This window comes from Poecilia mexicana, unplaced genomic scaffold, assembly GCF_051168715.1.
Source record: "Poecilia mexicana isolate PSO_F unplaced genomic scaffold, ASM5116871v1 scaffold_2, whole genome shotgun sequence".
In the NCBI taxonomy this organism is placed as follows: Eukaryota; Metazoa; Chordata; class Actinopteri; order Cyprinodontiformes; family Poeciliidae; genus Poecilia; species Poecilia mexicana.
In genome coordinates, this window is record NW_028263371.1 from 17,417,468 (window position 1) to 17,445,465 (window position 27,998).

At 39.1% G+C, this 27,998-nt stretch overlaps 1 protein-coding gene and 1 long non-coding RNA gene across 3 annotated transcripts; both read right to left on the bottom strand.

The window, feature by feature from the left end:
• Positions 1-1,809: 1,809 nt before the first annotated feature.
• Positions 1,810-27,791, bottom strand: epsti1 (epithelial stromal interaction 1). 2 transcript variants are annotated; one of them, XM_014986781.2, is made up of 10 exons: positions 27,413-27,787; positions 23,612-23,670; positions 23,442-23,525; positions 23,277-23,353; positions 22,138-22,221; positions 19,142-19,215; positions 16,786-16,861; positions 9,823-9,893; positions 6,328-6,530; positions 1,810-3,330 (listed from the first exon to the last, which is right to left on the bottom strand). In XM_014986781.2, the coding sequence occupies exons 1-10, from the start codon at positions 27,565-27,567 to the stop codon at positions 3,185-3,187; spliced, it is 1,029 nt and encodes a 342-aa protein (XP_014842267.2). In that variant the 5' UTR covers positions 27,568-27,787; the 3' UTR covers positions 1,810-3,184. The 2 variants fall into 2 exon arrangements, with proteins under 2 accessions (XP_014842267.2, XP_087868298.1); XM_088012172.1 differs by lacking the exon at positions 22,138-22,221 and having other exon boundaries at positions 27,413-27,791.
• On the bottom strand, positions 7,028-9,770 carry LOC148160526 (uncharacterized). The gene is made up of 2 exons (XR_015765170.1): positions 7,533-9,770; positions 7,028-7,478 (listed from the first exon to the last, which is right to left on the bottom strand). It is a non-coding gene; the product is annotated as an uncharacterized LOC148160526 (long non-coding RNA).
• Positions 27,792-27,998: the final 207 nt, after the last annotated feature.

Below are 27,998 nucleotides of genomic sequence, written 5' to 3' on the forward strand. Positions count from 1 at the left end.
TGCCACACTCTTCAGATTTCAATCGTATAAAATGATTGAAAATAATGCGTACGGTTTTGTTCCACTGCACAATTTCATGCAGAAAACGGTCGGATCATTTTTTTGCTGTAAGAAGAATTCAGGCAAATCCAGCCCGTGAGCGCTCTACAGTCCAGCCCGTACTGCTCCAGCGTTTGACCCAAACTCATGTTTTCTGCAGTCGTGCATTTGCGGGCCGCAGCGTTCATTCCTACTCCACCCCGAAACGACGCACTCACGCTACCTTCGGCTTCAGCGCCGAGCAGAGTTGTTTTCAGCCGTCACTGCAAAATGACTAATGTTGTCGTTTCTGGCAGGACGCGTGTAAACAGTAATGGATTTATTGCGACAGACACAAAGAAGAAGCCCAACATCCCCCAAAATTCCCTTACGAACGCTGCAGTGATGTAACTGACACAGCCCTCTGCAAGCAACAAAGAACACACACACGCACAAACGCTGCAGAGTTCAGGGCTTTCAACAAAAGTCAGATGGACTGAAAACAATTTCCTAAGTGAAACAAATCTACGTTGTTCAAAACATCGAGCCATTAAGGGAAACGAAGGGGAATTCATGGTTTTATCTGCAAACTTGTTTCCAGGAAAAGGTCAAAATTCCACAGCGGTACAGCCGCCCCGTCCTCAGGACTAACACTCCTATTGATTCTCTCAACAGCCTCTTGGTTTTTTGGCAACCATCAGTTTGAGCTCTCTGGTAAATACTCAGAATGTTGAGTCAATATTATTAACAGACACCATGATAACCAACGCAGTGGACGGAACACTCAGTCTGTTCATGTGTTTTCTGTACAGGTGTGTTTCTGCTTAAAGGGAAACACACTGGTTTTAATGTCTTTAGGTCTTTTTTTTTACTCTGGACTCATTTAGATATTTGTTTATAGATAAACATATTTCCATGTGGATACTTGTTATTTTATTTATTTTATGTTTTGTCATATTAAAATTGCTGCAAAAACACAAAATCTTACCAAGTATTTTTGGTCTAGTGCAAACATCTCAGTAGACTTGTAATAAGATAAAGCTAACTTTGAAGTCACTTACAGGCAAGATATAGAGCTTCATTAGAGTCAATAATTCCTTAATAATGATTAAAAAATATGAGTTTACTTATAGCAAGACATTTTTCCCATAAGTTTAATAATCTTCCAATGGAATTAGAACTTTTTCGTCAATATTAAGGAATTGTTGACTTAACAAGCTGAAAAGTTACTTTTAAGTTAGTTTTATCCTATTTCAAGTGTACTAATAAGATATTTGCACTAGAAACTGGACAAAAATACTTGGCAAGCTTTTGCAGAGTATATGTTGTTCATAAATTGCACAATGCTTACAGTAATATTGGTATTCACTAATATTGAACACTTTATATGGAGTAAATTGTCATTAAATAAGCAATTTCCCCCTAGAAATCTGTCAAGAAAATTCTATTCTATAACTTATTGCTATAAGAAATATTTTTTTTAATAAAAAAATAATCAAAAACACACATTTTCTTATTCTTTGTGCTGTTTGATCTTAGCAGATAATAGGCTAATGTTATCCTAAATGAAAAACTCATTTCCTAGAGGAAACTAATCCCATTAATAGAATCTGCTGACAGTAAGAATATTACGCAACATTTTCCCACCGTACCTGCTCTTCCTGCTCAACTTGTTGTTTAGCTGAAAAGAGAAAATCTGTCAACTAATTTTAAGAGAGAAGTTGATAGAAGTTTGTTTTGTATTTCACTTTCTGGGATTTCTTTTTTAAGTTAAGTAAACTCGAAGCAGTGTAAAAACATTTGCTTTTATTTGACATTTTCCAAAAAGTATTAAAAAAAAAAACCACACGTCATACTGTTTCTGTAACATCCCATCTATTTCCAGTACAATTTATTGGCTTGTGCAGCTTTAAAACAAAACAAAGCAAAACATTCCAGGGTAAAATTAATAATGAGTTCAAATCATTTCGTTCCATAAACTTTTCAATTCACTTGTAGTGAATAATCTCTGACGGCAAAATCAATAAATAATCCCGATGGGTCTCTTTGAAAGCAGTCGGATGCCATCGAGTGAACATAAAAGAAGTGACAATTGTTGACACAGAAATTATTGCCGTGGATTTTTCCTGTTTCCTGGTGGTGGCGGGTGTCATGGCCGCAGCCTGTAAGCCTCACGCTGATCCCTGGAGGAACGACATTTGCCGGATGACATCAGCAGTAAACATGACTTCATGCTAAATTGGTGGGGGATTTTCAGCCCCTTGTGTGGACAGCACCACCCGTTGGTCTCTGCCGCCACTGTCGTCTGATTGGTTCCCTCACAGGAAGCACCGGATCGCAGCAAAAACACTAAACCTGAGCAATCGGTTTCTAATGCAAACACCTTGGCACACTTGAAATGAGACCAAACTGACTTACAAGGAAGTTGTCAGCTGGAAATGGGAACTTGTTTTAAGTCAATGACAAAGCAGTGAGCAAATTATTTCACCTAAAGAAGACATTTCTCCTTTAAGTGAAACAATCTGCCGTTAGAACTGGTGCTATTGATCAATATTGAGGAATTATTGACTCAAAATCAGCTCCTCTATCTTACCTTGTAAGTTACGTTTGTCTTGTTTCAAGTGTACCAAGATATTTGCACGTGAAACAAAATGAAAAGACTTGGTAAGATTTAGTGTTTTTGCTGTTTAACCAGGAACCTCTAAAGCTTCAGAGCATCAACGTGAAACTTCAATCCTTTACTGTCTTCTGATAAGATTCATGACACAACAATCTGATCAGATAGCAACAGAAAAAACAACCAAACACAATAAAACTTTTATTATTTTTTTAACATATTGATCAAATTAAAAGCCCAAAATATGATTTAAACATTGTGAGTCATAAACAGCGACCTTTACCAAATTCATATCAGAACAACACGGACTCTGAGTGGGCTCAAAAAGCCAGCGTGACTCACCAGACAGACGCAACGCACCGAACGCTCGGAGATTAACGGCATAATAGGAAGCAGATCCTCGGAGTCGCTCTCGGCCCTGTAGGTACCGTTTGTTGCAGCTGCGTATGGCAGGCAGCGGGGCATTTAATACGTGAGCACAAAGCCTCCCCACATGAATCCGCTTGTCCTAAAACGTCCTGCCGTCTCACTTGCCACAGCGAATCAAATTTAAGTGAGCGTGCTGACGAGGAGAGCGCAGGCCTGCTCGTAGTCGCCGTTGCACTGGGTCAGGATGTCCTGGACGAAGTCTCTGCTGCAGTCTGGGAAGATGTTCACCAGCTTCATCAGGTTCCAGTCGCGGTCGGCCTGCGGATCTGGAAGAGAGACGGGCCGGAGTTATGTGACGGGCCCGGTTAAATAGGTTAAATAAACCTTTTTTATTTAAAATAAATAAATAAAAAAGGTTTTTGATAAGAGATTGTTCAGAAAAACATGGAAATGCTCTAAAAGGTGTTTTGCTGAATGATGTAATCCAAAGAGAGAAGCTTAGCTGCATTTTCTGACCATACAGGAATCAGGGTGAAATTCTGACCTTACTACGGAGAAGAAAATTTATTAGATTTCTGTTTCCAAATGAATATATTTATGATTACGCTAGTAACACGTTTGTTTTTGATATTTATTCATCAGTCCATCCAGGAAGTTGTGATGTCATCGTCAGCAAATTTAACACACTTACAACTCTCACTAGTCATTGCAACTTTTTTGAAAATCCGGCCGATCACCTTAATGTTTTCTGTATTTCCTTCTTTTCTGACCAATAGCTGCAACTCAGCTGGCTGAAAAGCGCAGAGCGTGCTTTGATTAGGACAGTTTAAAACCTGGGTTTACCTTCACGGTGCTAACCAGCTCTTGATTATTTTTGACCCCTTTGAGCTTAAAGCAACTTTTTCCCTTGATGTACTTGAACTGAGCTCAGCTCAGCCTGACAAAATTCAACAATGTTATACATAAAAGTGAAATATCATGTTGCAGAGTGGTGATACTGACCTTTGAGGGCAGAACTTGGCTTTCTATCGCTGTGTGTGTGTCAAACATGTTCACAGCTGGTAAAGTTTTACACATTTCTCACATTACAAACAAATAGTTTACTGAGATTTAATGTCATACAAAGGAGCACATAAGTAGCCAGTGAAAGGAAAATGATGGTGATGACAAGTGAATAAACTAAGAACCAGTCAGACAGGTGAAGTTAAGGAGAAATTTAAAGCACAAGAAGAGCAAGAAGTAAACATCTTTATCTCCAGAAGCAGCTACCTGATCATGTGGGATGTGCAGCAGCTGCAGCTGCTTATTTACTCAAAACCATCATTTGGACATTTGTTTCTCGCTACGTGATGCTTCGTTGTTTTATTAACAGTCAGAGACAGACGAGAGCGAGCTGCTTCCTGTTGGCAGCCAACCGAACTGTAAACACAAACCGAGGCGTCGTCTTGGCTCTCCGTGAACTGAACCTCGCGCCGCTTCCTGTCGCAGGGACCGTGAAGCCGTCCATCGCCGAGGACAACAGAGTCTGCTGCTCGCTCAGCGAGGCGACAGGTTAGTGCCGAGCGGAAAAACACAGGCTTCATGTTGGTGAAACTCGGGTCGGATCTGGCGGACGCATTCCGTCATGGATAGAGGATGTTGTGGGATTGTGACAAGCAGAACTGCGCCCACAATGGCGGCGCTGAGGTTGAAGGTTTTGCTATATTCCTGGAGATTTTGGCTTAGACCGTGGACGAGTGAAGCCGTTCTGTTTTTGCTGCGTTATTCCAGTAAATACTAACAATGCAGAGGCAGGACGAGATGCTTTAAGCCCGGGATCCGTCTATAGCAGTCAGAGACATGGCAGAAAGAAGTAAAAACAGAATCTTCTCTCTGTGTCGGTCATGGTGCAGGGATTTCTGAGGAATAATGAATTCTGAAGGAAAACGCTGAAGCATGGCGATTCATTTCTGCGTAAATCCTGTTATTACACCTGGTGCTGCCGGCGCGACGCTTTGCAAATTCGACTGGCTGCTCCAAAGGCTGCTGACGTTTTGTTCTGTGAGCTTAATCTGAAATAAATGCAATTATCAGCTCCTGGTCCATTTGCGGCGAAGAAGCATCAAACTGCTTCGTAGATAAAGAAAAAGGAAAAAAAGCAGCAAACTTCTGTCAGAAAAACTCTGACATTTTTAGATTAATCTCAGAACTTTTCTAGAAAAACACTTGGGAATTTCTAAATTTGAAAAATCCAATAATTAGCAAGAAAAAAAAATTAGATTAATCTTAGACATTTTCTAGGAAAAAAAACGTGGAAATTTCAAGGGTAAAAAAAAATTCGACTTTTGAAACTCATAAATTTCCCTGCAATTTTTTTTTAGAAAATTTCTGAAATTATTTTTTTTGTTTCTTGTAAAAATGAACTTTTGTTGCCCTTTCTACAATGACCCTAACACCCCGTCGTAGCCTTATCTCTTACCTAATTAGATCCTATCTAAACCCTTACTTCTACTCAGGCCATGTTATTGTACTTACCTACAGTAACACAGTTATTGTCGTTAAGTGTTCCAGGACAAACACTAAAAACTAACACACAGTAAATAGAATCACAGTCATTAGGAATCGTTTTTGATTTTCTAAACCTCTCTGCCAGTTTACATTCCCTCCCAGCAGAGTAACGCAGCTGTCAGCTGTACAAACACAAGATCCGTTTTGCTGATCGCTGCAGGCAGAAGCAGCGCTCAATTAGAACAACAGTGTGTTTTTGTTCCTGAGATATGAGCCGCAGGTGATCTATAGCATCAGGTGTCATTTTCAGCTATAGGAGGCGCATCATAATATGCTGGGATGGTTTCATGCCAACTCTGTCACTCCAGTGCAGCTTCCAGAAAATTGTTGGCTCTGTGACAGAAACTTGAAGTCTGGGTGTTGATGCTATTTCCGTTCGCATCACAGCAAGCGAGGGAGGTTAAATTAAAGTGTCGCGTTTAGCTCAGATCATTTTGTTTTCAAAAGGAGACGGGGGAAAAAAAAAGAAGAAAAAAACACAAACAGTCTCACTCTTCCAGAGTCCCACAAACTGCAGGTGTCTGCGAGATTTAAGAACCGAGAGGAACAGATAGACGACATGCCACGCATAAGTTCCTCCTGGCAAGCATCGCAGTGTCTGATTTATTACAGACTAAACAGACAAACTCACAAACGATGAGTTGGCCAACTCCTGTCGCATACCTGATTTAGGTTTGGTTAACCAGCGCGCAGCCAAACTTTCAAAGAAAAAAAAAAAAAACGGGGCGTGAGAACGAGTAGATTGCGGTCTGCCCACACACGTCATTTCAGCTCACCAGTTTCCTCCGTCCAGTCGGAGCAGCGGCGCTCTGGACCGGGCTCCGGGTGAGTCAGGGCGACGCGTCCGGCTGCGGCGTGTCGCCTGTGATCGTCAGGGGTCAAACGTGGACGCTCTTCCTCCCGGCTGGAGCAGCTGCTCGCCTCGACCTCCGTCCCCCTGGCGTTACATTCCAGCTTATCGAGAAAGGCTTGGTTCACCCTGTCGAAACACACGGGGAACAGTTTAAAAAAAAGGAAAAGACGTTTCAGACAAATTACAGGACGGCTCCGAAATACAGGGAGCTTCAAGTGTTTGAACCTCGGAAACATGGTGAGGTTATTAAACGGCCTGCAGACACTCAGCGTTCACCGACTCGGCCAACAAGCAGTCCGACTGGGGACAACACAACAAACTGTTCATCTTATTTAGCGCTTGGTTTGACTTTATTCCTTATATGGGAAATATGAGGTGCCTGCCAGGCACATTTCACAGCACAATCAAGTAACTATGTCTCCTTCAGTTGTTGTAAGAATGCTGTATATGGGTGATTCTATAATTGGAGATACATTTGGCACTTCAAGAATTGACAAAAAAAAACTTTTCATTTCTTAAAAATTTTCTTAGGTAGTCTATTGAAAAGGCATTAAACTTTAAAAAAATCTGTAATTGCCAAACATTAGCTACATATTTTATAATTTTTTCTCAGAAAAAACATATTTTGCGGTATGTTATGTCAACTCTGTTACGGACAATATAGACAGTGAGTGAAAAAAACAATAAATTCTAGCAGACTAAAATATTTTTATTCCATTACACCAAGTGTCCTACTACCCAAATACTTTAAATGGAGATGTTTTACTTAAAAATACATTTTAAAAAATCAAAAGATACTCAACTTTTCACAGAGTTGTTCGCATAGGGTCAAACGTTTTTCATTAAAACTCATTGAAAACCATCATTCTTTTAGAAATAAAATTGGTCAGTAATACTAAATCACAGCAGAAGTCAACCAACAATGTATATGGTGCTCTAGACAACAGTTTTCCTTTTTTTTTTGTGAAAGTATGTCATAAACATGTCAACTCTGTTACCTAACAGAGTTGGTGTTAGTAACAGAATTGACAGGACCATAATAATTTAGAACTGAAAACTCTGTTACTGTCAACTCTGTTACCCTATTTGGTAACAGAGTTGACAGTAACAGAATTGACAATTTCAAACATTTTTATTAAAAACTCCACTTGTGAGTAGAAATTGTGAAAAAACATGACACCACTGAGATAATGGTTTAAAAACCATTAAATAAACTTGTCTCTGATCAAAAATCTGTGGTATTTTTCTCATGATTCTTTGGTAACAAGATTGACGTTGAAAACGATAACACCTGGTGATTGTGATTTTTAAACTAAAATATTTCCCAGAGAATGGCACATAGACCTCTGTGTGTTTCAGGTCTTATCAGTAAAAGTAAATGACTTAATTTTATGCAGTTTATATAGCCATAGAAGGCAATTTCCTAGATTTACAGGGACAAAACCATATGGTAACAGAGTTGACAAAAAATTCTCGGACACATATTTTTTCAAAAATAAGGGTATTTTGAGTTAATTTAATGTGATGTTGTTATTAAATTGACCTTTTAGGCAGTTTAAAAAAAGACAGAAAAAACAAATTCACCAAAGAAAAATAATAAAACATAGGTTTTTGCATCATTTTTCAGGTTAATAAAAAAGACAGTACCCAACTCGGACGACAAGAAATCTTGGTTTTTCAGCTATATAAAACAATTTTAAATGTATTTACTTAAATGTTTTTACTTGTTAAATATTATGATCCATTAAAATGAGTAATAAATTATGAAAACATTTAAAAATTGAAATATTTTAATATACCAGACCAAAAATAATGACTCTGGACATCAAATGTATCTGCAATTATAGAATGACCCATATATTAGGATTCAGTTTATTGTCATCTGTCATGAAAGAAACTACAGCAAAATTTTTAAAATAGCAATTATAGGCTTTCTAAGGAAAGTCAAATAATTGAATAAAACAATAATAAATAAAAGTATTTCAATAAATATAAAATGGTAGGAAAACAGAAATAACTGGGATGCTGAGGAAAAATAAATTAATAAAGATCAGGTCAGATGGATTATCTGTGTTCAAGGTAACAACAGCTCTTGGGTGGAAATTGGTTTTCAATCTGTTCTTGACTTTATTGCCCTTCAAATGATTTGTAATTTGTAATTTTCCTTTCACTGGCTAATTATAAAATTGGGCCTCTGTCTCTTTAAGAAGCTCCTGCTCTTTCTGAAACTCCGCCTTCAGGAAGTCATCACAACATGGCTCCTCTATTAACCCTTTAACAATGTTTTTACCAGCGCCGCACTGAGAAGTATCTCCTATAATGAACTCAGCAGATGCTCAGTTCCACCAGGTGTTTGCTAATTGCTGCTGGCTAGTCTGAAGGAACTGAGAGGGGAAGTTGCATGCTCTGTAAGAAAGAAGCTTGGAAATTTGGAAACTGCAGCTCTGAGGAGGAGCTTTGTCCTCAAAGGCGGGGATAGGTTCACCCAGGTGTTTTACACAGCTGAATGGTTGCCATGGAGATGAAAGGATTTCTCAAACTTGCATGAAAAAAATCAAGGAAACACTCCAGATATATTTTGGATGAAAGAATAAAATTTTAAAAATATCTACAGTTCAAGACTGTTGATTTTACAAAATACGGCCCCTTTAAAATTGACCTCCAGTGTGTCCTCAAGTTCACCAGAACTACTGATTTACTCCATGCTGCAAATGAGTAAACAAATCACACTTTGTGGTGTCAAAGTGTGACATCACAAAACTTGTATGTTATGTGCATACAAGTCTTATCCAAACAGGATCTGATTTCTTAGACCTAAAAGGAAAAAAAACATGAATTAGTTCTACTACTGTGACTATAAAAAAATACTAAAAATAGACCCGCGAAATTTAGGAGTTTCCAAATAATTATTGCAGGAATTTTTTTTTCTGTTCTGCCCTTCATAATTTAACAAGCTGACGCTAGTTTGTTGATTAGTCAGGCTATCTACTCTGTGAGCTACTGTACAGTCAGCTGCTATCTTATCTTCTTCTGGGGTTTTGTTCTCTTCAGAGTGCTGCTAGGCAACGACTCGATGCAATATGCTGGGTTTCCTGAGAAACTCAGCAGATTAAAAAGCAGATTTAATCTGCTATTATTTGCATATTAACAACGTTTATCTGCTAATAAACGTTAGCAGAAAAACGTTAGTTGGCACCAGCAGATTAAATAGATAGACTTTAAGATATAAAATCGTCAGTAAAGAACTGATGATGATAATTAGGATCAACAGGAACCTGTGTGACTATATGAAGAAACTGAACTGAATCCAGTGACAGGTGCCAATCCTCCTTTTGCTTCTGTATCACAACTCTCTGCTTTTCACTAAGCAGAACTCGTCTCTCTTAAAAGAGGAAGTTCTTGGTTTGGTTCTCTGTACCTCCTGTGCTCCAGCTGCAGCTCTTCCGTACTTCTTGTCAGTTTTTCTGCCTCCTGGTCGCTCACTTTGTTCTGAAATAAGAAAGACATCTTTTAAGAACTGAATAGCAAACAATGCAACAAAATCACACAAAACTCTTGAAAAATATAAATATATATATATATATATTTTAGAGAACATAGTTTCCTTGAGTAGCTGAGTGACTCATACAGAATGGCTCGGCTTTCTGATTATCCTGCAATACGCACAGAGAAAACCAAACAAGAATACATGATATATAGTTGTAAAAGTTACAACATAATGTAAGACAGATAATCTGTGAAAAAATGGAGCTTAATGCTTCCTCCCTGTACTAACTGCAGAAATACACTGATCTGTCAGAAACAACCAATCAGAGCCAGGAAGAGGGCCTTAGCGCTGTCAATCACTCTCGTGATCACCCCCTCCCGCTTCCTCTTTGATGAGATACAAATGATTCACCACAACATATGCTAATGCTAGTTAGCATAGCCACCGAGGACAGTGACAGTAAGTAGTTATTCCGCCATTAGCACCTCGAACAACTTGCAGGAGAATGATTGACAACGCTAAGACCCGCCTCCTGGCTCTGATTGGCTGTTTTTGAAGCCCACAATTGCAGTACTGGGTGACGGCAGAGCAGCGCCACCTTTTCACAACTTGACTCATATCAAACTGTCACATGGTGACAGTTTTATTAAATATGGGGGGAAAAAAGTATTTTTTAGAAGTTACATACTGCAAATGTAATCTACTTCTTAACTGAGGAGTTAGATAGTTTAAGCTGTTGGAGAAATCCAGAACGTAAACAAGGTTGCAGAGGTTAATCAGGCTGAAACAAGCAGCGGCGCACTGCATGCTGCGCTCCAGCAGCGGCAGAAATAGATTCCTATCAGTCACACATCCCAGAAGATTTGCACTTGACTGATGTTGAGGTTACAACAAGCAACAAGATGGAGCTGGGAGATGCCAAGCAAAAGCTACAAACAGGAGGAGTTACACTGCTCACTTACATGGTGGTTTTAAAAAATAAAAGCAGTAAAATCTTAGTATGTCGAGTTTACTTTGGGCTCCGGTCGGATCGGGTTCTGACACAGTGCCAATGGCCTCAAGTTGGACTTTTTAAGGCTGATCTGAACTGCAGGTCAAAGGTTATACTGCCAGGACTAACAAACAACACCCAGGAGAGAGGAGCGTCTTCATTTTATACATTCATTACACTAAGGCACTTATAACACAAAGAGAGGGTCAACTACTTTACAAATAAGAATTGGATAAAACTAAGATTACTCCATAAATGTACAACATTACCAGTGGAGTCGTTCAGATACACAAAATAAACTTTTTTTTCCTGCTTTTTCTCCAGGAGAGCCGATTGGTCAGTGAGGGCAAGACGAGTGCAGTCCACCGGTGGGATCAGTCTGCTCCCATCAAAGCTCAGCATTAAATCTCCCCCTCAAACACACACACACACACACACACACACACACACACACACACACACACACACACACACACACACACACACACACACACACACACACACACACACACACACAACTAGAAGATATAAAGGGGGAGATCTGTCTGTATGCTGGAGCCAGTACTGAAAGAACAACAGATCTGGGGTCCGGGTCAGAACCACATCAGATACACAGAGCAGCGGCCGCAAGCTTTCATCCCCCAAGCTGACAGAACTGTGGGCTGGGAGAGGAAAGACAAGAGGGAAAAGTGCAGAACAGGGAGAGAAGAGAAGAAGGAGAGGAGAGGAGAGGAGAGGAGAGGAGAGGAGAGGAGAGGAGAGGAGAGGAGAGGAGAGGAGAGGAGAGGAGAGGAGAGGAGAGGAGAGGAGAGGAGAGGAGAGGAGAGGAGAGGAGAGGAGAGGAGAGGAGAGGAGAGGAGAGGAGAGGAGGAGTTGAACCTTTTGTTGGTTTAATCCTGTCGACTGTTTTGTCTTTCACCACAGAACTAAGACGTTTCATTAATAAAAGAGTTTTGGTCATAGACCACCACAGTTTGACCCCTGGTGTCTCTACACTGTAAAACCTGACAATCCAAGTGAAACCACCGACTGCCTTAAACTGTTTGAGTTTATTGACCTAAACAAACCTTAATGCCACACTTAATCAAGTTGTAAATAAGATTTTTTTTTTTTTGGTAAACGCTTTGACTAATATGAAGTTGTATTTTGGTCCTATTTTTACTTTTTTGCTCTTTGTTATTCTTCTTCCATCATCATCTATATTGTGTTTAAGTTGTCGGTGTGTTGCTGCCTGTCTTGGCCAGGTCTCTCTTGAAAAATACATTTTTAATCTCAATAAAACTAATATATTCTACACAAAGGTAAATAAAGTTAATACCATTTCATTCAGTAAGCCGAGTGGAAACTATTAGGTATTCTACACTCATATGTATTATTACTACTAATTAATGTAAAACATGTTGTTTAATTCAAACTTCTGTAACTTAGGTGGCAAAATCAATTTTAAAAAGAAACATTCTCACCACAAAAATGCTGCAAAATGCAATGAAAAATAAAACAATCACTAAAATAATAGACGATGCTCAACAGAGCTTCCAGTTTTTGATATAAAGTCAACTTCAATGAAAAGAAGTCAATGGAACAAACCTGAATTATTCACTCAAAATCCCCCAAACCTTTTGGTTCACTTAAATCAGCTGAGTTATTACCTCAGAAAATCATTTCAGTGACCACAACCTTTCCTAACTTTAAGCCACTTAAACTTCTGCCATCAAGATGTGCTGTTAGGTTTTACAGTGTATCTCAATGCGCTAACTTGTCAACTTGAATGGCTTGTTTTCCAATTCGGAGGGAGGACGTCGATGAAGTCAGGATAATCAGGAACGTCACGAGCTAAGAAAGACACAACTCCCGGCTCCGGCAGGCGTTGCTAGGTAACGCCCGCCTGCTGTGGACAGAGATGTCAGTCGGTGCAGAGCGCCGCCGGCATGTCCTCGGGCCGCTTCGTGTAACGGAGGGGAGGAGGAGAGCGAGCCCTGATGACAGGAGCTATCAACACCTTCCAATAAATGTCTGCTGAGCTGTGAGTGATGGAGACCCTTCACCAACACAGGCTGACATCACTGAAGCCTTCTTCTCTCGAATAAAATGGAACCCTTTTTAAAATGTCATCCTTTAAAACAGATGTTGTTTATAATGTTCCAAAAAAAAAAAATCACAACAATTATGCTGTTTAGAACTGTTCTTAGGAGCGAAGGACAGGGGCGGGGGGACATGGAGGAAAAACATCACATTATGAGGGTTTCAGTCGATATCAATATTTATATATATTTATATATTTATCAAACTGGTGACAGTATTTATCCACAGTTTAGTTTCCAGCTGTTGTTCTCATTTTCTCCTTTAATTCGCGGTGGTGAAACATGAAACTGCTGCTGCGCAGGTTTCTCAACGGGTTGTTGCTAGGTAACCAATGAGTGAGTGAGTTAGTTGATGCCACCAGCCTCGCTTAGCTGATCATCACAGGTTGAGTGGCTAAAGCCTTTCCTCCGCCTACGTCCCCCAGAATGCTGTGCGGTTTTGGACCGGAGCTCAGTGAAATTACAGAACATTCTATAGACCCTTTTCACATGACGTCACACAACTTCTGTTTTGGCTCGAAGCTGTGTATCCTTAGTTCCGGTGTACATAGTAAGTAATGATAAAGTTGTCTATTTCATATATACACTGCTCAAAAAAATAAAGGGAACTCTCTAACACATCCTAGATCTGAATGAATAAAATATTCTCATTGAATACTTTGTTCTGTACAAAGTTGAATGTGCTGACAACAAAATCACACAAAAATCATCAATGGAAATCAAATTTATTAACCAATGGAGGCCTGGATTTGGAGCCACACACAAAATTAAAGTGAAATGTTCCCTTTATTTTTTTGAGCAGTATATTATATATATATATATATATATATATATATATATATATATATATATATATATATATATATATATATATATATATATCTGACAGCATATGTTGATCAGACAGAACACCGGAGCATGGAGTTTACAGTCTCTAAAACATTTGCCTAAAATAAGATTTGAAGATATATCACGATTTGCAAACCAATTTTCTCTGACAACAAAATCTAAATTAGACAAAGGCTACAAATTCTTCACCGAACAATACCTGTTTGACTATGAAGGTAGGTATTTTTGTTTTGCGTAACCGTTAGCTTAGCATTAGTGAATTTTGTTAGCTAGCTAACTACGTGACATAACTGTTCCTTAACCAGAACTTTTTACTGTTTTTGAACTATAACGTTTTAGGCTCTAATCTTGATCAGATTCTTAAATTATAGACTGGAGTTGCCACTCATCCCATAAAATAGGGGTTTGTTTGTTATAAGCAGAGATGTCCGGTGCTGCCGCTGCTTTGTAATGCCTTCCTCTAATCGGACCACTTTTTCGGTATCGAATAATCTAACGATTTCGTATTTCAAATCCAGTAATCAGATTAAAGTTATTTATCCAAATCACTGCGCATTAATATTTTCTTTTGTATTTATTTTTATTCCTTCTGTGCGTCTTTGGGAGAGACTCTCTGACAGCAGCGACAGAAAAATGAACAGATGTGCATTTTGTTACTGGAAAAACAGAAATGTCGTCAAGCCCAACTGTTATTTGTGGCTTTTGTCTTGTTTTTTCTAAACTCATAAAAAATAATGATTCACCGGTCGCGTTTTTTGGGGGACTTGTGTTTGAACGTGAAGTTGCTCATTTGAGCTTGGAAATGAGCAGAGATACATAATCAGCCCCAGAATATTTAAAATGCTATTCTAAACAACGTTGTTGGAAGCTGTCCTTTATTTTCCATTAATACAGAAAATGAACCTCTAAACGTTACATCACTGACAGGCGGCGGTGTATATGTTTCCTAACTGTGGCTAAAGCTGCTGCTAGCTGGTCGGAGGCTGGTTCCTTTGAATACAGTTGGAGAATGGTAAATTGACAATGACTAATAACGGTTATCTAACACGTAAACACTGTTTTATAAAACACAGAAAGTGAACCTCTAAACGTTACAGCACTGACAGAGAGTATATTTTTTCCTAAATGTGGCTAAAGCTCCTGCTAGGTGGTTTACTCTCCGATCGGAGGCTGTTTATTTTATACACAGTTAGAGAATGGTGAATTTACAATGAGTAATAACAGCTATCTAACACTTAAATGCTGTTATTATTAAACTTACCTTTTATTATATCCTTAAGATTATGAGAATGCGGGAATTTTCCAGCTTGGTTCCCAAAGCAAAATCACACCGGAAGTAAAGATACCCAGTTTTGAGTTATGGCGGCCATTGTCTGACGTCACTGTGAAAAGGGTCTATTGGACGTATTTTATGTTGATATTTATCTCAATAAATACTGTTATTGACTTATCACCCAGCTCTACATTGGACTGAGAAGTAGTTTGTATGATGAGCACATGCAGTTCCACCAGATGTTTGCTAACTGCTGCTGCCGCTAGTCTGGAGGAGCGGTGTGGGGGGCTGCAGCTCCAAGGATACAGGATTGTGGAAATAGGCAGCACTTATGAGGTCATACATGAAAGAATCCAAGCAACACTCCAACATGATTTTGATGAGGGAATAAAATTATAACATGATGGAAAACAGGTCAGTTTTTTGGCATAATATCCCCGCTTAAATGAAATGTCCCTTTTTATTTTCACCAAACTGACCAGAGTCAAGCCACGTTGAAAAAACTCATCTGTGACTTCAACGTGCTTAACACTGGGATCCCTGCAGGATGTGCACTCAGCCCACTGCTGTTCCACTGCAACCAGAGATACTGGGTAGCCTTAGAGAACCGATTAGTTGAACTAATCAACTGATTAATTGAATTAATTGAATGAGTTTGATGAGCTAATTGAATAAATAAAACAGAAACTGAAGCAAACATGACCTCCTACCAGCATCCTCAACTTTCATTTTATTGTATTTTAATCCTCTTTACTATGAAATGCCAACAAGTTTCATCTGACATGAATCCATTTGGGACTCGTGTAGTGAACGCAGATTAACCGGGTGTATAAATGTAGTTACTGACTTTTTTTATTTATTTATTTAGTCAGTCATCAAATAATTTGCTTTGAACAGTTCAAACCTCTCCACCAACTCGAGCATTTTGACCGAGAAGGCACAAGGCTTATATTTGTGCCTGTATTAAACGTCAAATTCAACTAAACTGCCTCTGCCCCTCATGAAAGAAATAAACAATGCAGTCGAGCTATTTTCAACAGCTCAGCAGAATTGAGAAGATGGTTCCACAACACAGGAAGGAGAAAACCCAAAAGTACAAGTTGACCTGATTAACTGACAAGACACTGAGCGCTGGTTGAAGAGCCGGGGCTTTTCTGCAGGTACGTTTACCGCTACAGGTCACTTGTTTTACACACAATGCGCACTTTACTCATGCCGCACTCTAACTCTGTCTCCACTCAGTGTGAACTCTGGGAAGTCCCTTGAACTCTGCTAGCACTCTGTTCATTCCCTCGCAGGAAAACCAACACAGAGTGGAAGAGAAGTCTGAGAAAAAAAAGAGAGGAGGGGCGGGAGAATGAAAAGACAGTAATAGGAGCAGACGGAGAGACAACACAGGGCAGTAAGAAGTGGTTTATCTCTCTCTGCTGGACATGATCTCCATGTCGGCCAGCTCTGACCAGGAGATACTGCAGGTTCCCCCAACCTGGCCGATATGGGACAGGACTTGGTTTTCTCGCGGCCTCAGTCGGTAAAAGCACCGCGCCCAGAAGTATTTACTCAGAAAACAGGCTGCAAAGGCAGATCTATTGGTGCTAAAATCCCACAAAGATTACACGGCCGCAACGCAGCTCAGTTCTGAACCCAGAGGAACACGCTGAACACTTTGGTTTGCTTTCATGTAGACGTCGGCAGCTCACCGTGGTCGATGTGTGTGTAGCACCGCCGGACGGAGCGGCCGCTCTCTGGAGGTTCTGCAGAAAACTGTCATTTTTCCTGCAAAACATGAACACAGCAGCCGCCCGATCAGATCAGCTAAACCGATATGTTTCCACAGGGATTCATCAAACATGGATCAAAGCAACACATGACAGCATGAGAAAAACCTAATTTTTTTTTTACATTTTTCATAATATGCTGTCTTTCAAGAAATGTTTCTTTTTATTTTCACTAAAAACCCGTCTCTGACTCCACTGGGACGCCTCAAGGGTGTGTACTCAGCCCACACTGATTATCTCCAAATACTTCCTGGATCTGTGTGCACATGTTCCCACTGCATCTCATCTTTACTGATCAGTTTTACTTCTTCACCTTTCTGTCTGATGTTCTTGTTTCTTATATTAAATAAATACCTGACAAATTCTGTTAAGCATAATGCCAAAATTATTAATGTGACAAGTGCACAAGTCCCTGTCTGGCAGTTAAATCGGCAAAGGCGGGTTTCTACAATCGAAGACGTTAAAAGCTAAACTAAGCCAAGACGAACATTATGGAACCACGACTGAAAGATGTTCCAGGTCTTTAAACTTAGAAAAACAAACAAAACTGACATATTAGTATTTATTTTTACTTAGCAGCTGAAACAACAGTGCTTTTCCAAAAGAAATGTAACACTATTGTTGTAAATATTGGCCTCTCTGTGAAGTTAGAGAAGAGTTATAGAATATGACTGATTGATCTCATCTGATCACATTTAAAATCTGAAGGTGGGAATCCATCCATCCATCCATCCATCCATCCATCCATCCATCCATCCATCCATCCATCCATCCATCCATCCATCCATCCATCCATCCATCCATCCATCCATCCATCCATCCATCCATCCATCCATCCATCCATTCATGCATGATGTACAGAACTAGTAGGGCATTTATTTAATCAATTGATGTTATTTTATTAAAGTATTTAAATGTAATAATTTATTATTTTATTTTTCATGTATTTTTTTGTATTTTTTATGTATTTTTTCTAACAGAACAACAAAAAGTGTTAAATAATTGTGTAGTCAGAAGAAACCAATACTTTTTTATTACTAATTACATGTAAAAAGAGTAACATGCATGTGCACCCAGATGCCCCTAAATAAAATACATGTGTGTAACTAAATCTCATAAATACTGTAAATACATTATTCTTTGAAGGCCTCAGCATTTTCTTAGAGAACATTAGTGAACAAAGAGCATCATGAAGACCAAGGAACAGGTCAGAGAGAGGCTGTTAGCTGCGTTTCCACTGACCGTATCATTGAGCAAATATGGAATTCTGAAAATAAATTAGCTTAATGGAAACATGACAATTTCCTTTTTTTTGTTTGCGTTACGGCGAAGTGGAATGGAAACACGTTTCTCATGTAACATGAGTCATGTGATCAACAACCGAATGTTACTACTGGCAGAAACGACAAAGAATCGTCCTACCAGGAAGTGGTAGGAGGATGATGGCACGGCATGTTTTTTTAAAAGACTTATCACATGAACAAACTAATTCACTGCGTTTCTTCTTTAATGGAAACACGGCGATTGCGATATTGTCGTTTTTCGAAATTAACGGGATGCTGACAAATTCTTGCGTACAACGCTAAAGGAAACGCAACCTGAAAATGCCAAATTTCACAGGTCGTATGGGAAGCAAAATGTACAAAACTAACACTGCACATCAAACTCAACACTTCATCCCTGCTGCAACAAACCTGAGACTGGAGTGCAGGTTCAAAGTGCAGCCTGAGCTACAATGTAATGGCCTACATCAAAGCATGTCTAATTAAACTAAACTACCCCTCCCATTCACAAGGAGTTCAAAGAAAGAAGGAAGGAAAGAAAGAAAGCAAACGATGCAAAGTTCAGAGCCACAAATAACTGAGAGCCTATGGCAGCTGATTTGACTGGGTTTGCACTATTTCACAGAAAGGAACACGATGAAACGTCAGTCTGGACTGGAGAGACACAAACCAGAAGATCTGCAGCTGTAACCGCAGTGAGAGGTGATTCTGGGTGTATGTAGTACAAATGGTACTATTACTACAAAAAAAAAAAAGCATCTTCTTCCCATCTTACAGTTCTGCTCTGTGCTGTTCTATCACATTAAATCCCGGGTTATACATTGACGACTGTGGTTTGTGGTGGCGATGTGACAACATTGACTGCGGAGGCTCAGACGATGGAGAGACGATTGTGTCACCTGACGCTGACGATGCATTCATGACTCACCTCCACAGCGGAGAGGCAAGACGCAAACAGACCTGTGAGAACCAAGAGAGGGAGATCCTGGCCTGACCTGGTCTGATCCGAGTGGAACAGCTCCCGCCTCCTCTGGTCCTCCTGCCGCCTCTTCAGCTCCAGACGTTCAGCCTGAAACACAACGCAGTCAACACTCAGCACCACAGGCTGCAAAACACTGCAACCCAACAAAATGAATAATAATGTTGGATTTTTTTTTTCATTTACGCACAAAGGTTTTTGAGCTTATGCACCCAAAAAATACGCTTCCCTCCTTCTAATTCTCGACCTCAGCGCAGCTTCTGATGTCGCTTGTCGTTCATTCATGTTCAGGTTCAAAAGTGTTTGTTTTTTTGTTTTTTTTGTGTGTTTCACTTCTCAGTTTCTGCCTTTTACCAGTATTATTGCTACTGCTATTAATAAATCCAGTAGAGTTACGTGGTCGTGGTGTTCCACAGGGATCCACGCTTGGCCCTTTGAATTCAGATTTAACACAGATGTGTGTTAAGTACAAGAATAAACTGACCTTAATGCACAATTTTCACAATTTCCTACCTTTAATGTAACAAACCTGCTGCACAATTCAACTGAAAAACAAATGTGTTAGAGAGTCAAATGTAAGAGGATTAAAAAGCTGCGCTAACTTAGAGGTTAAAGTGATTGAGCGCCTACAGTCAGTATTCTTAACTTCACACTTTTCATCAATTATGCTGAATCTGACTTTCTTTTTAAAAATCCAAACTAAAAGTCCAGATCTGGCTAAGTCCTCCAAACTCTAATCGGAGGACGTTATTTACACTATGAAACATGGGAGTGGTAGAAGCATGCTCAGGTCTTATTTATTTTATTTAATTTTTTAATGAAGGAGAATGAGATTTTTGAGTCCAGGAACAGATCCAAATCCACACTGTAAGAACGGATCGGAGGAGTTAGAAGTCAATGTGTGGACTCGCCTGATGGCAGTCTGACAGAGATTTGATAAGGAATAGAGGACAAATATTACCAACACCACCAAGCCAAGAAGTGAGTTAAAGGGGATGCACACCTCAGCAGTAATGTTAACTTTTTAATCGATTCCGTCTTACATTTGCTTTTTAGTTGAACTGCAAATGATGAATATGTGACATGTGGAAACATTATAGAATGGTTTATTATATTCTCATATTTTCCACCTCACAAACAAACAGTTATTCTAATACGGGTGTTTAATCCGCACTTGGGCTGGGTGTTGTTAAAAGCCTCAAAATTCAATTGTGACTTCAGTATTGATAAGTAGCATACGAGTAATTTATCAGGTTACTTTAAGTAATTTGGTGTGTTACTTTTTTAATACATCATTTAGACCTGTTTTTTTAGCAGTAAAATATATTACCTGCACAATAATTAACTGAACCGTTTCAGTTTTACTAAAATGAACAAACCGGTCATATTTTTGTAGAAAATAAATCAGTAGATCACAGTTTGAGAAATAATATTTTGCTTTTGAGAAAAAAAAAAAAAGTAAAGTTTGAGGTTCTAGTTACTCCAAAACTAAGATGAATGCAAACACCATGTTGATAAATGAGAATGTATGTTTTGTACCTAACATGCTTTTAATACGATGTTATTTAACTGTAAAGAATGTTTCTCTAACAGATGAAAACAAAACCTTACCAAGTAATTTTGGTCCAGTTTCTACTGCAAATATTTTAATACACTTGAAATAAGACAAAAAATAACTTACAAGCCACTTTTCAGCAAAGTATAGACGCGTGTTTGAAGACAATATTTCCTGAATTTTGATGAAAAATAACCAGATATTTGTCCCGTGTTGTAAATGAATAACTGAATTATAATTGCCATGAATAAAGCTCTTTATGCATTAAATATTCTCTTTACAGAGATTTCGAGAGAAAATGCATTTATCAGTTAGAAAAGGTTTTATAGTTGCATCACATTTTTTCATCCTGTTTCTAGTCTGTAAACTTTTTTTTAAATGCATCACCATGGGATCACTGCATGTCCAGACTGTGGGATCAGTGATGCTGGCGGTCTGGACATCTGGATCATACAGACGGTAATTAATGTGAAATCAGGATGTCGTCTTCCCGAGCAGGAAAGCAGCTCGGTGTCCGCCGCTGCCTTGTCCCGTCACGTCCATAATCTGAGATCAGACTGTTTCTCAGCGCGGGTTTATCAGCTGGATTACCGCCGCGTTCCAATGGCGCAACGTGGGAGAACGGTCTCCATGGTTACCAGTTTGGCGTCCTACGGTAATCGCCCAGAAACACGTCTGACATTCATTCCTCCACAGCCCCATCCGTCAGGTGTTTCTGCAGCCTGATGCTGAGACAAACGGAGACGCTTCACTGGACGCTTGTCTCTGCTGACACCTACAGGCCAAACCTGGCAGTTCTCACTCCTCATTATACTGCACTAAATCACAGCTTAAGTTTTACTTCAAGTGAACTAAGACATTTCCACTGTAAACTAGACAAAAGACACTCTGTAAACTGTTGTGTTTTTGCAGTGCAGTGCCACCAGAGCAGAGCTTGCTCAAGATTGGCAGCAGGCGTAAAACACTGTGAGGAAAAGAGTTTTGGACAACAGAAGAAAGGTAAGGACGCTGCAGGAGCTAAAGTTATTTCCTCCGATTGTTCTGGAAAATCACTTGTAAAAGTGAAGCACTGTGATAAAACCCACATGATGAAGCGTGTTTACCCACAATTCCCCCTAATAACACTTTTATGAATACAGATACGTCTTTCAGGAGGAACCTCTCCCATCGGCCTGGTGAGGATCTGTGGATTGTCCATCAGGATGGACAACGGCGACACTAATAAAAGTGATAATGAAGAGCCGCAAAGATCGGAACGTTTGGTCAGGAAACTCCCCACATGACGACCGCCATCACAACTGGCTGGTCAAAAAATGTGATGTTTTTGTTGGTCAAAGAAATGGAGATGTGAAAAATAAAACCCAGCCCAGCAGTCCTTCAGACTGTGACATATCAGACATTTCTGCTGTAGAGATGATTCTGATTTTGTAAACTGCGCGGTCTACGTCTGGACTCACCTTCTCCCTCTGTGTGGCCTTCATCTTCTGCCACTCTTCCTCCTCCTCTTGTCTCTTCCTCTTGTCCATATCCTCCTTTTTAAGCTGGGAAAAAAAAGGAACTCCAACATAAAAGGTCAGATAAGATAATCGTATTTAATCACGTTGCTTAAGCACGCTCAGACACAGCATTTCAAAACCTATTTAATCAGCTGCTCTGTCTCTGATTTGGGAATTATGAAACAGGACTCCACAGAGTTACCACAAATATTTGACAGGTGAAAAAAACAAACAAACAAAAAAAACAACAAAAAACAAAACCCAGATTAGGATGTGTCCAAGTGCCGGAAAAAGTATTTACATCCCCGTTTGCAACATGACTAAATGTTGCAACCGCAAATTTTGAAGATCTTCCATTAGGGCTGGGTGTGACGCACCAAGGCGTTGGTTTTATTGGCATTTTATCTGCCAATAAAACGAGTATTTTTTCATCGATATCAAGAAATTATTTACATAAAACGAGCTCCTATCCAGCTCTGGAACAGAACGCCACACTGAACCCCACAGAAAACCTCCTGGTCATTCCACCAAATCTTCATTTCTGAACTCTTCCTGAGTTTAAAACATTATTGTTGTTTCTAAATGAATATGAACTTGATTTATTTGCATTATTTGAGGTCTGGAAGCTCTGAATCTTCTTCATTATTGTGTCCATTTCTCATTTTCTGCAAATAATTACTGAGATCTTTGCTTGGAATTTCAGAGACATGTTGTCAGGAGTTCGTAGAATAAAAGAACAAAGTTCATTTTAATCAAACATAAACCTGTAAAGAGTAAAATTGGGGAAACCGATCATTTTAAGTGGTCTCTTAATTTTTTGCTGAAAAGTTACTTATACGTTAATTTTGTCTTATTTCAAGTGAACTAAGATATTTGCACTGGAAAAATACTTGGTAAAACTGTGCGGTTCTGCAGTGTAGTTCCACTGACTCTGATAACAAGACATTTTTCCATGTCATAAGTGAAAAGATTTGCAAGTGAAACTGGTACTTTTCCATCATTGCCAAGGATTTATTGATTTAAAACAAGAAATAGAAACTAGACCAAAAATACTTGCTAAGATTTTGCCTTTTTACAGTGTAAAAGGGAAGATAATGTACCTTCTTCTGCAGACTGGAGCCTCTCTGGTTGGTAAACTGCCTCTGCCGGGCCTCGGCTATAGTTACATCCCCTCCACCTGGATGGATCAACACACATCAGCGACTGCAAAGTGCCGATAATCCCAGTGATCCCCAGAATGTAATGAGGCTGATCACAGTGATTACCCAGCCTCTCTGGAGCGAGGTGCAGCGGACCAGGCCTGTGCGCCTCCCTGTATCTCTGTAGCTCCTCCATTTCCCTCTGAGCCACTGCGGAGCAATTCCACATCAATCACCGGAAGCAAATTTGCCAAACGTTTACAAAGAATCAAACCAGCTTTAGGGCGGATCATTACTTTCTTTGTTCTTGCTCCGGCGGGTCTGGTTGGGCGGAATGACGGTGAACGCTCCTGAGCTGAGACACAAAGAGCTGGTTAGGGACGAGAGCGCTGACTCTAATCCGGCATTTAGGCAAAGTTTGAACAGGTGCTGCAGCGTCAAAACACGATTTTACATTTCAGACGTGTGACTCGTTCCCTCCTGAAGATATAATGAAAGCAACACATGTATGCTATTTGTCCTTTGTCTAAACTAACGCAATAATTCGCAGCCCATCCTGATAGTTTTCCATCTGCAACACTTAAGAAGTTCTGTTGTTAAGGATAGCAAGTGATCTTGGGCTTCAGTGGTTTTAGTCTCATTCCTAATGATGATGATGATGATGATGATGATGATGATGGGGCTAAGTAAATAAAAACATTTATATGTTTGATTTTGTTGGAATTCTTACAACTATGTATCAGGGTCATTGTAGACAGAAAAAGAGGGGGAAAGAAAAAAACATACAAATTTCTAAGTTTCAAAATAATTTTTCTTTTTACTTTTTGAAACTCACAATTTACCATGTTTTTTTTTTTTTTCAGAGAATAGTCTCAAAATTTCTGAATTTTTCTATTTATTTTTTTGTTTGACCGTTTAAGCTCAGACATTTCTTTGATGTTTTTCTAGAAAGTTTCAGAGATTAATTTGAAAATTTCTGAGCTGTTTGGTGGAAATTCACTCCTTTTGTTCCTTGCTTTTTCTCCGTCTCCGCGATACGCTGTCGTAAATTCAAATGCCTGAGTGCTAAACTGAACATCCATCCGTTCATCCAAACCTGCTCGTACCCTCGGAGCGTCGAAACGTCAAAGTTCTTGGACGAGACAGATGAAAACTCAGATTCCAAAGGAAAATGACATCAAAAAGTGAAAGAAGTTAAAATATGGTGTGAGATTTTAAAGTGCAGCACTGCTGGTTTTAAAATGTAAATACAAACGTTGGACATGTTTTAGTTTAACTTTAACGTCACTGCAAAAACACAAAAATCCTACCAAGTATTTGGTCTAGTTTCTAGTACAAATATCTTATTATTCTTGAAATAAGACAAAACTAACTGATAAGTAACTTTTCAGCAATTTATGGTGTTATATGGTGAATTATCCCTTAATATTGATATAATATTGATTGTACTAGTTCCACTGGCAGTTTTTTTATTTATTTTTTCACTTGTAACATTGAAGAAATGAAATAATCTGCCAGTGGAACAAGTACTTATATCAATATAAAAAAATTAAGCTCCTATATCTTCTTGAAAATTACTTGTAAGTTAGTTCTGTCTTATTTCAAATGTACTAGGGCTACTGTGAAAGAATATTTTAGTAATCGAGTACCCTATAGAATATTTTTACGATTATCTGAGGAATTGGATCTTTCTCTCTCTTTCTCTGCCATTCGCTCCAAAACCATGACGACACGATTCCGACGCCAGAAAAGCTGTCGTAGTCCAACCATCGCACCACAGAGTTCACAAACCCTGACAAAACACAGCACAATTCAACGCCACGCTGCTTAGCACTTCAAAACAACTCATAGGCAGAAATAACAGCGCTGCCCTCCACAAATAACGACCCGGCAGGAACACGGCGCGCCACATAATAAAACATAATTTAACGAATCTTCGAGGCAGATAAATTTTCCTCGAGGAATTTTAATAATCGAGGCACTCGAATCATTCGAGGAATCGTTTCAGCTCTAAAATGTACTAAGATCAATAAATTTGACTAAAAACACTTGGTAGGATGTTGTGTTTTTGCAGAGTTGTTCTCTCAAGTGAAGCTCCAGAGAAAGATGATTTTTTTTTTTTCTTCCTGACTCTCAGAACATCCTGCTCCTCTGGCCTGGAACAGAAACGCTCAGTGAACTCATCCGAGATCACTTTAACAGAAACCATCCGACTTTACACCAAAGTGTGATTTCTGTTTCCTCTGACCGTCTGTCCGCGTTCCAGGGAATCTGCTGGAGAAGGGTTTGGGGGCGATTTTGTTGATAATTTAACAGAAAGGGAAATGCCAACAATCAGAAACCTCCGCCCAGGAAGAAAAGCGAGCTGATGATTGTGGTCAGGGTGTTTAAAATCAAGTCGATTTCTCTGTGGAACGGAGCCATTAGTGGCTTGTTGTCAGCTTCCTGCCAGCGTCCGGAGAGTTTTCACATGGAAAAGCTTTAAACCTCTGTCATGTTTGTGTTAGGTGAGTATTTATAGGCCGCAGAAGTCCAGCGTGGGTCACAATCTGAGGCCAGCCTCTTTTGAAAAACACAAACGTAAAAATCTGAAAAAGGAAAAAAACCAACAAATCTATCTGAATATATAAATAAAAGCTCCTCATGTGTTTGCCTTATTGAAAGGCAGATTTCTTTGGGCGATCAGCTGCTTTTCATTTTGGACAAGAACTTTTTTTTTTTGCTCTATGCCAAGCGAAACAAAAAAACGAGACACTGATGGCTCTTTTTTTTTAAGTTTTTTCTGTATTTTGCCAAGTTTAAAGAAGGAGTGTGCAAATAAAACTATTGAATGTCTGTGGTTCTGTTCATGATTTACTTTTAATACAAACCAAAAACAGAGTTTATAAAGGAGGAATTCCATGAAAAAAAGCACAATTTGTCTCCCTCTAGTTGTATTTCATAAAATAGATAATCAAAAATGTCTATTTTGTCTAAACAGCTTTATATGTACGTTAAAATGTATGTAATTTTATGTAGCTTAAAAAACTTGAGAGCAATTTTATTCTATTATGAGAAATAACACAGTTTTCAGTTCATATGGCCTATTTAGAAATGTCTCCTTGATGCATTTTTTTTATGTTTAGAAAAATGGTGTTAGTTGAGTTTTGTCTATCAGACCACTGAATTAGAGCACAACTCCTCCATTAAACATAATGTCTGTTTAATGGCTTTGAAATTGTAAAAATGTGAGATTTATTTTTGCCATTTTCACTTTTAAAATAATAGGATAAGTGTGGGGAACATTTGATTAACATATAAGTATTACTTTCTTTAGAAATACACTCTATAATCATAGTTAAGGAGTCTCAATAGAGTAAGTGACCGCATCTGGAAATAATAACACGTAATAATGGAAACATAATCCCTAAGATGGAAAAAATAAGTTTTTGAGGTTTTTTTTTTCTCTGATGGTTAACTTTGTCCTGCAAATTGGTAAATAAATAAATAAAAAGGTTTTGGAAATAGCAAAGCTCAATTTGGAATGACCTGTTTTGTACCCAAGCTTTTGTTTAAGTATATTTTTATTTGTCGGTGAAAGTATTATAGCTTTGTAGTGCAATTGATGGGAGTCACGCCAAATAATTCAGAGGATTACAAATGGACATTACACACCTTTTAACCCCCGTGGGCTAAGGCTTAACGTAGCACAATACAAAAAAAACCTCTGAAATCAAAGTTATCTTTCGAAAACTTTCCGTCTTCTTCTGTTAAAAGCATCCAGTTAAAGCTTCAGAGTCTAATTTAGACTTAGTTAGCTAAAGATGCTATTTTTTGTCCTTGCTATACTCAGTCATCCAGCGTTTGGGAGGACACTAGGATTTACCACACACCCTGAAGGCAACGTTTCTAATTGCATGAAACGAAACTGAAAGTAAGTTGAGGAAAACGTAACTTTCAGTAGGATCAATTTTCATTTAGCACAAAATTAAAAACAACACCCTTATACGTAAACAGACATAGAAACGATATTCTTTGCATTTCTTTCTTTGGTTTTTGAATATCAGTCACCATCTGGGAGTCACTTGTTCATATTAGTTGAAGGTGTTTTTACTCACTACTGTGGCTGTCGGTCTTCCGCTGGCTGCCTTCCCACCGCGGGGGTTTGTCCGTCCATATGCCCGGCCTGCGGCTCCTCTCCGGACGCTCCCGCTGCGCTCTGGCTCGGGTAGTTTCTCCCTCTGGAGTTCACTTGGTTGGGTTGAGGGTCCATGATGCGGCGGGCACCGGCAGGTTCAGAGACGGTGAGTGAGAATGAGGCGGATCCCCCCCTATGCTGCTCTATGCTTAGAGTAGTTATTCTTCTTTCAGAAAGATCCAGCGCTGTTATCACCAGTCATCTGTTGTCAGCTGTTTACTGTCAAAAACACGAGGGGAGGCTTTTCCTGCCACAGCGCCCTCTGCTGGACAAACCCAGGCCCTTCGGTTAATGTTTTTTTGTTTCTGCTTCAGGTTTTATATAGTTGCAATTTTAGAGCATATTAAGATTATTGTAGTACAAAAAATATGTCTTTTGCATTCCTTGTTCATATGTGTGATTTTGTATTTCTATCATGTTCGGAATAAAAATATTTTTAAAAATTGTATTATGTTTATTATTTATTAAAGGCAAACGGAATGTGATTCAGTAAAACTTATTAAACT

Coding starts and splice junctions, on each gene's coding strand:
- epsti1 (XM_014986781.2), bottom strand. CDS start 27,567: ATGGACCCTCAACCCAACCAAGTGAACTCCAGAGGGAGAAACTACCCG. Junction 23,671..27,412: donor GAAGACCGACAGCCACAGTA/GTGAGTAAAAAC, acceptor TTTGTGTCTCAG/CTCAGGAGCGTTCACCGTCA. Junction 19,216..22,137: donor AGGCCACACAGAGGGAGAAG/GTGAGTCCAGAC, acceptor GTTGTGTTTCAG/GCTGAACGTCTGGAGCTGAA.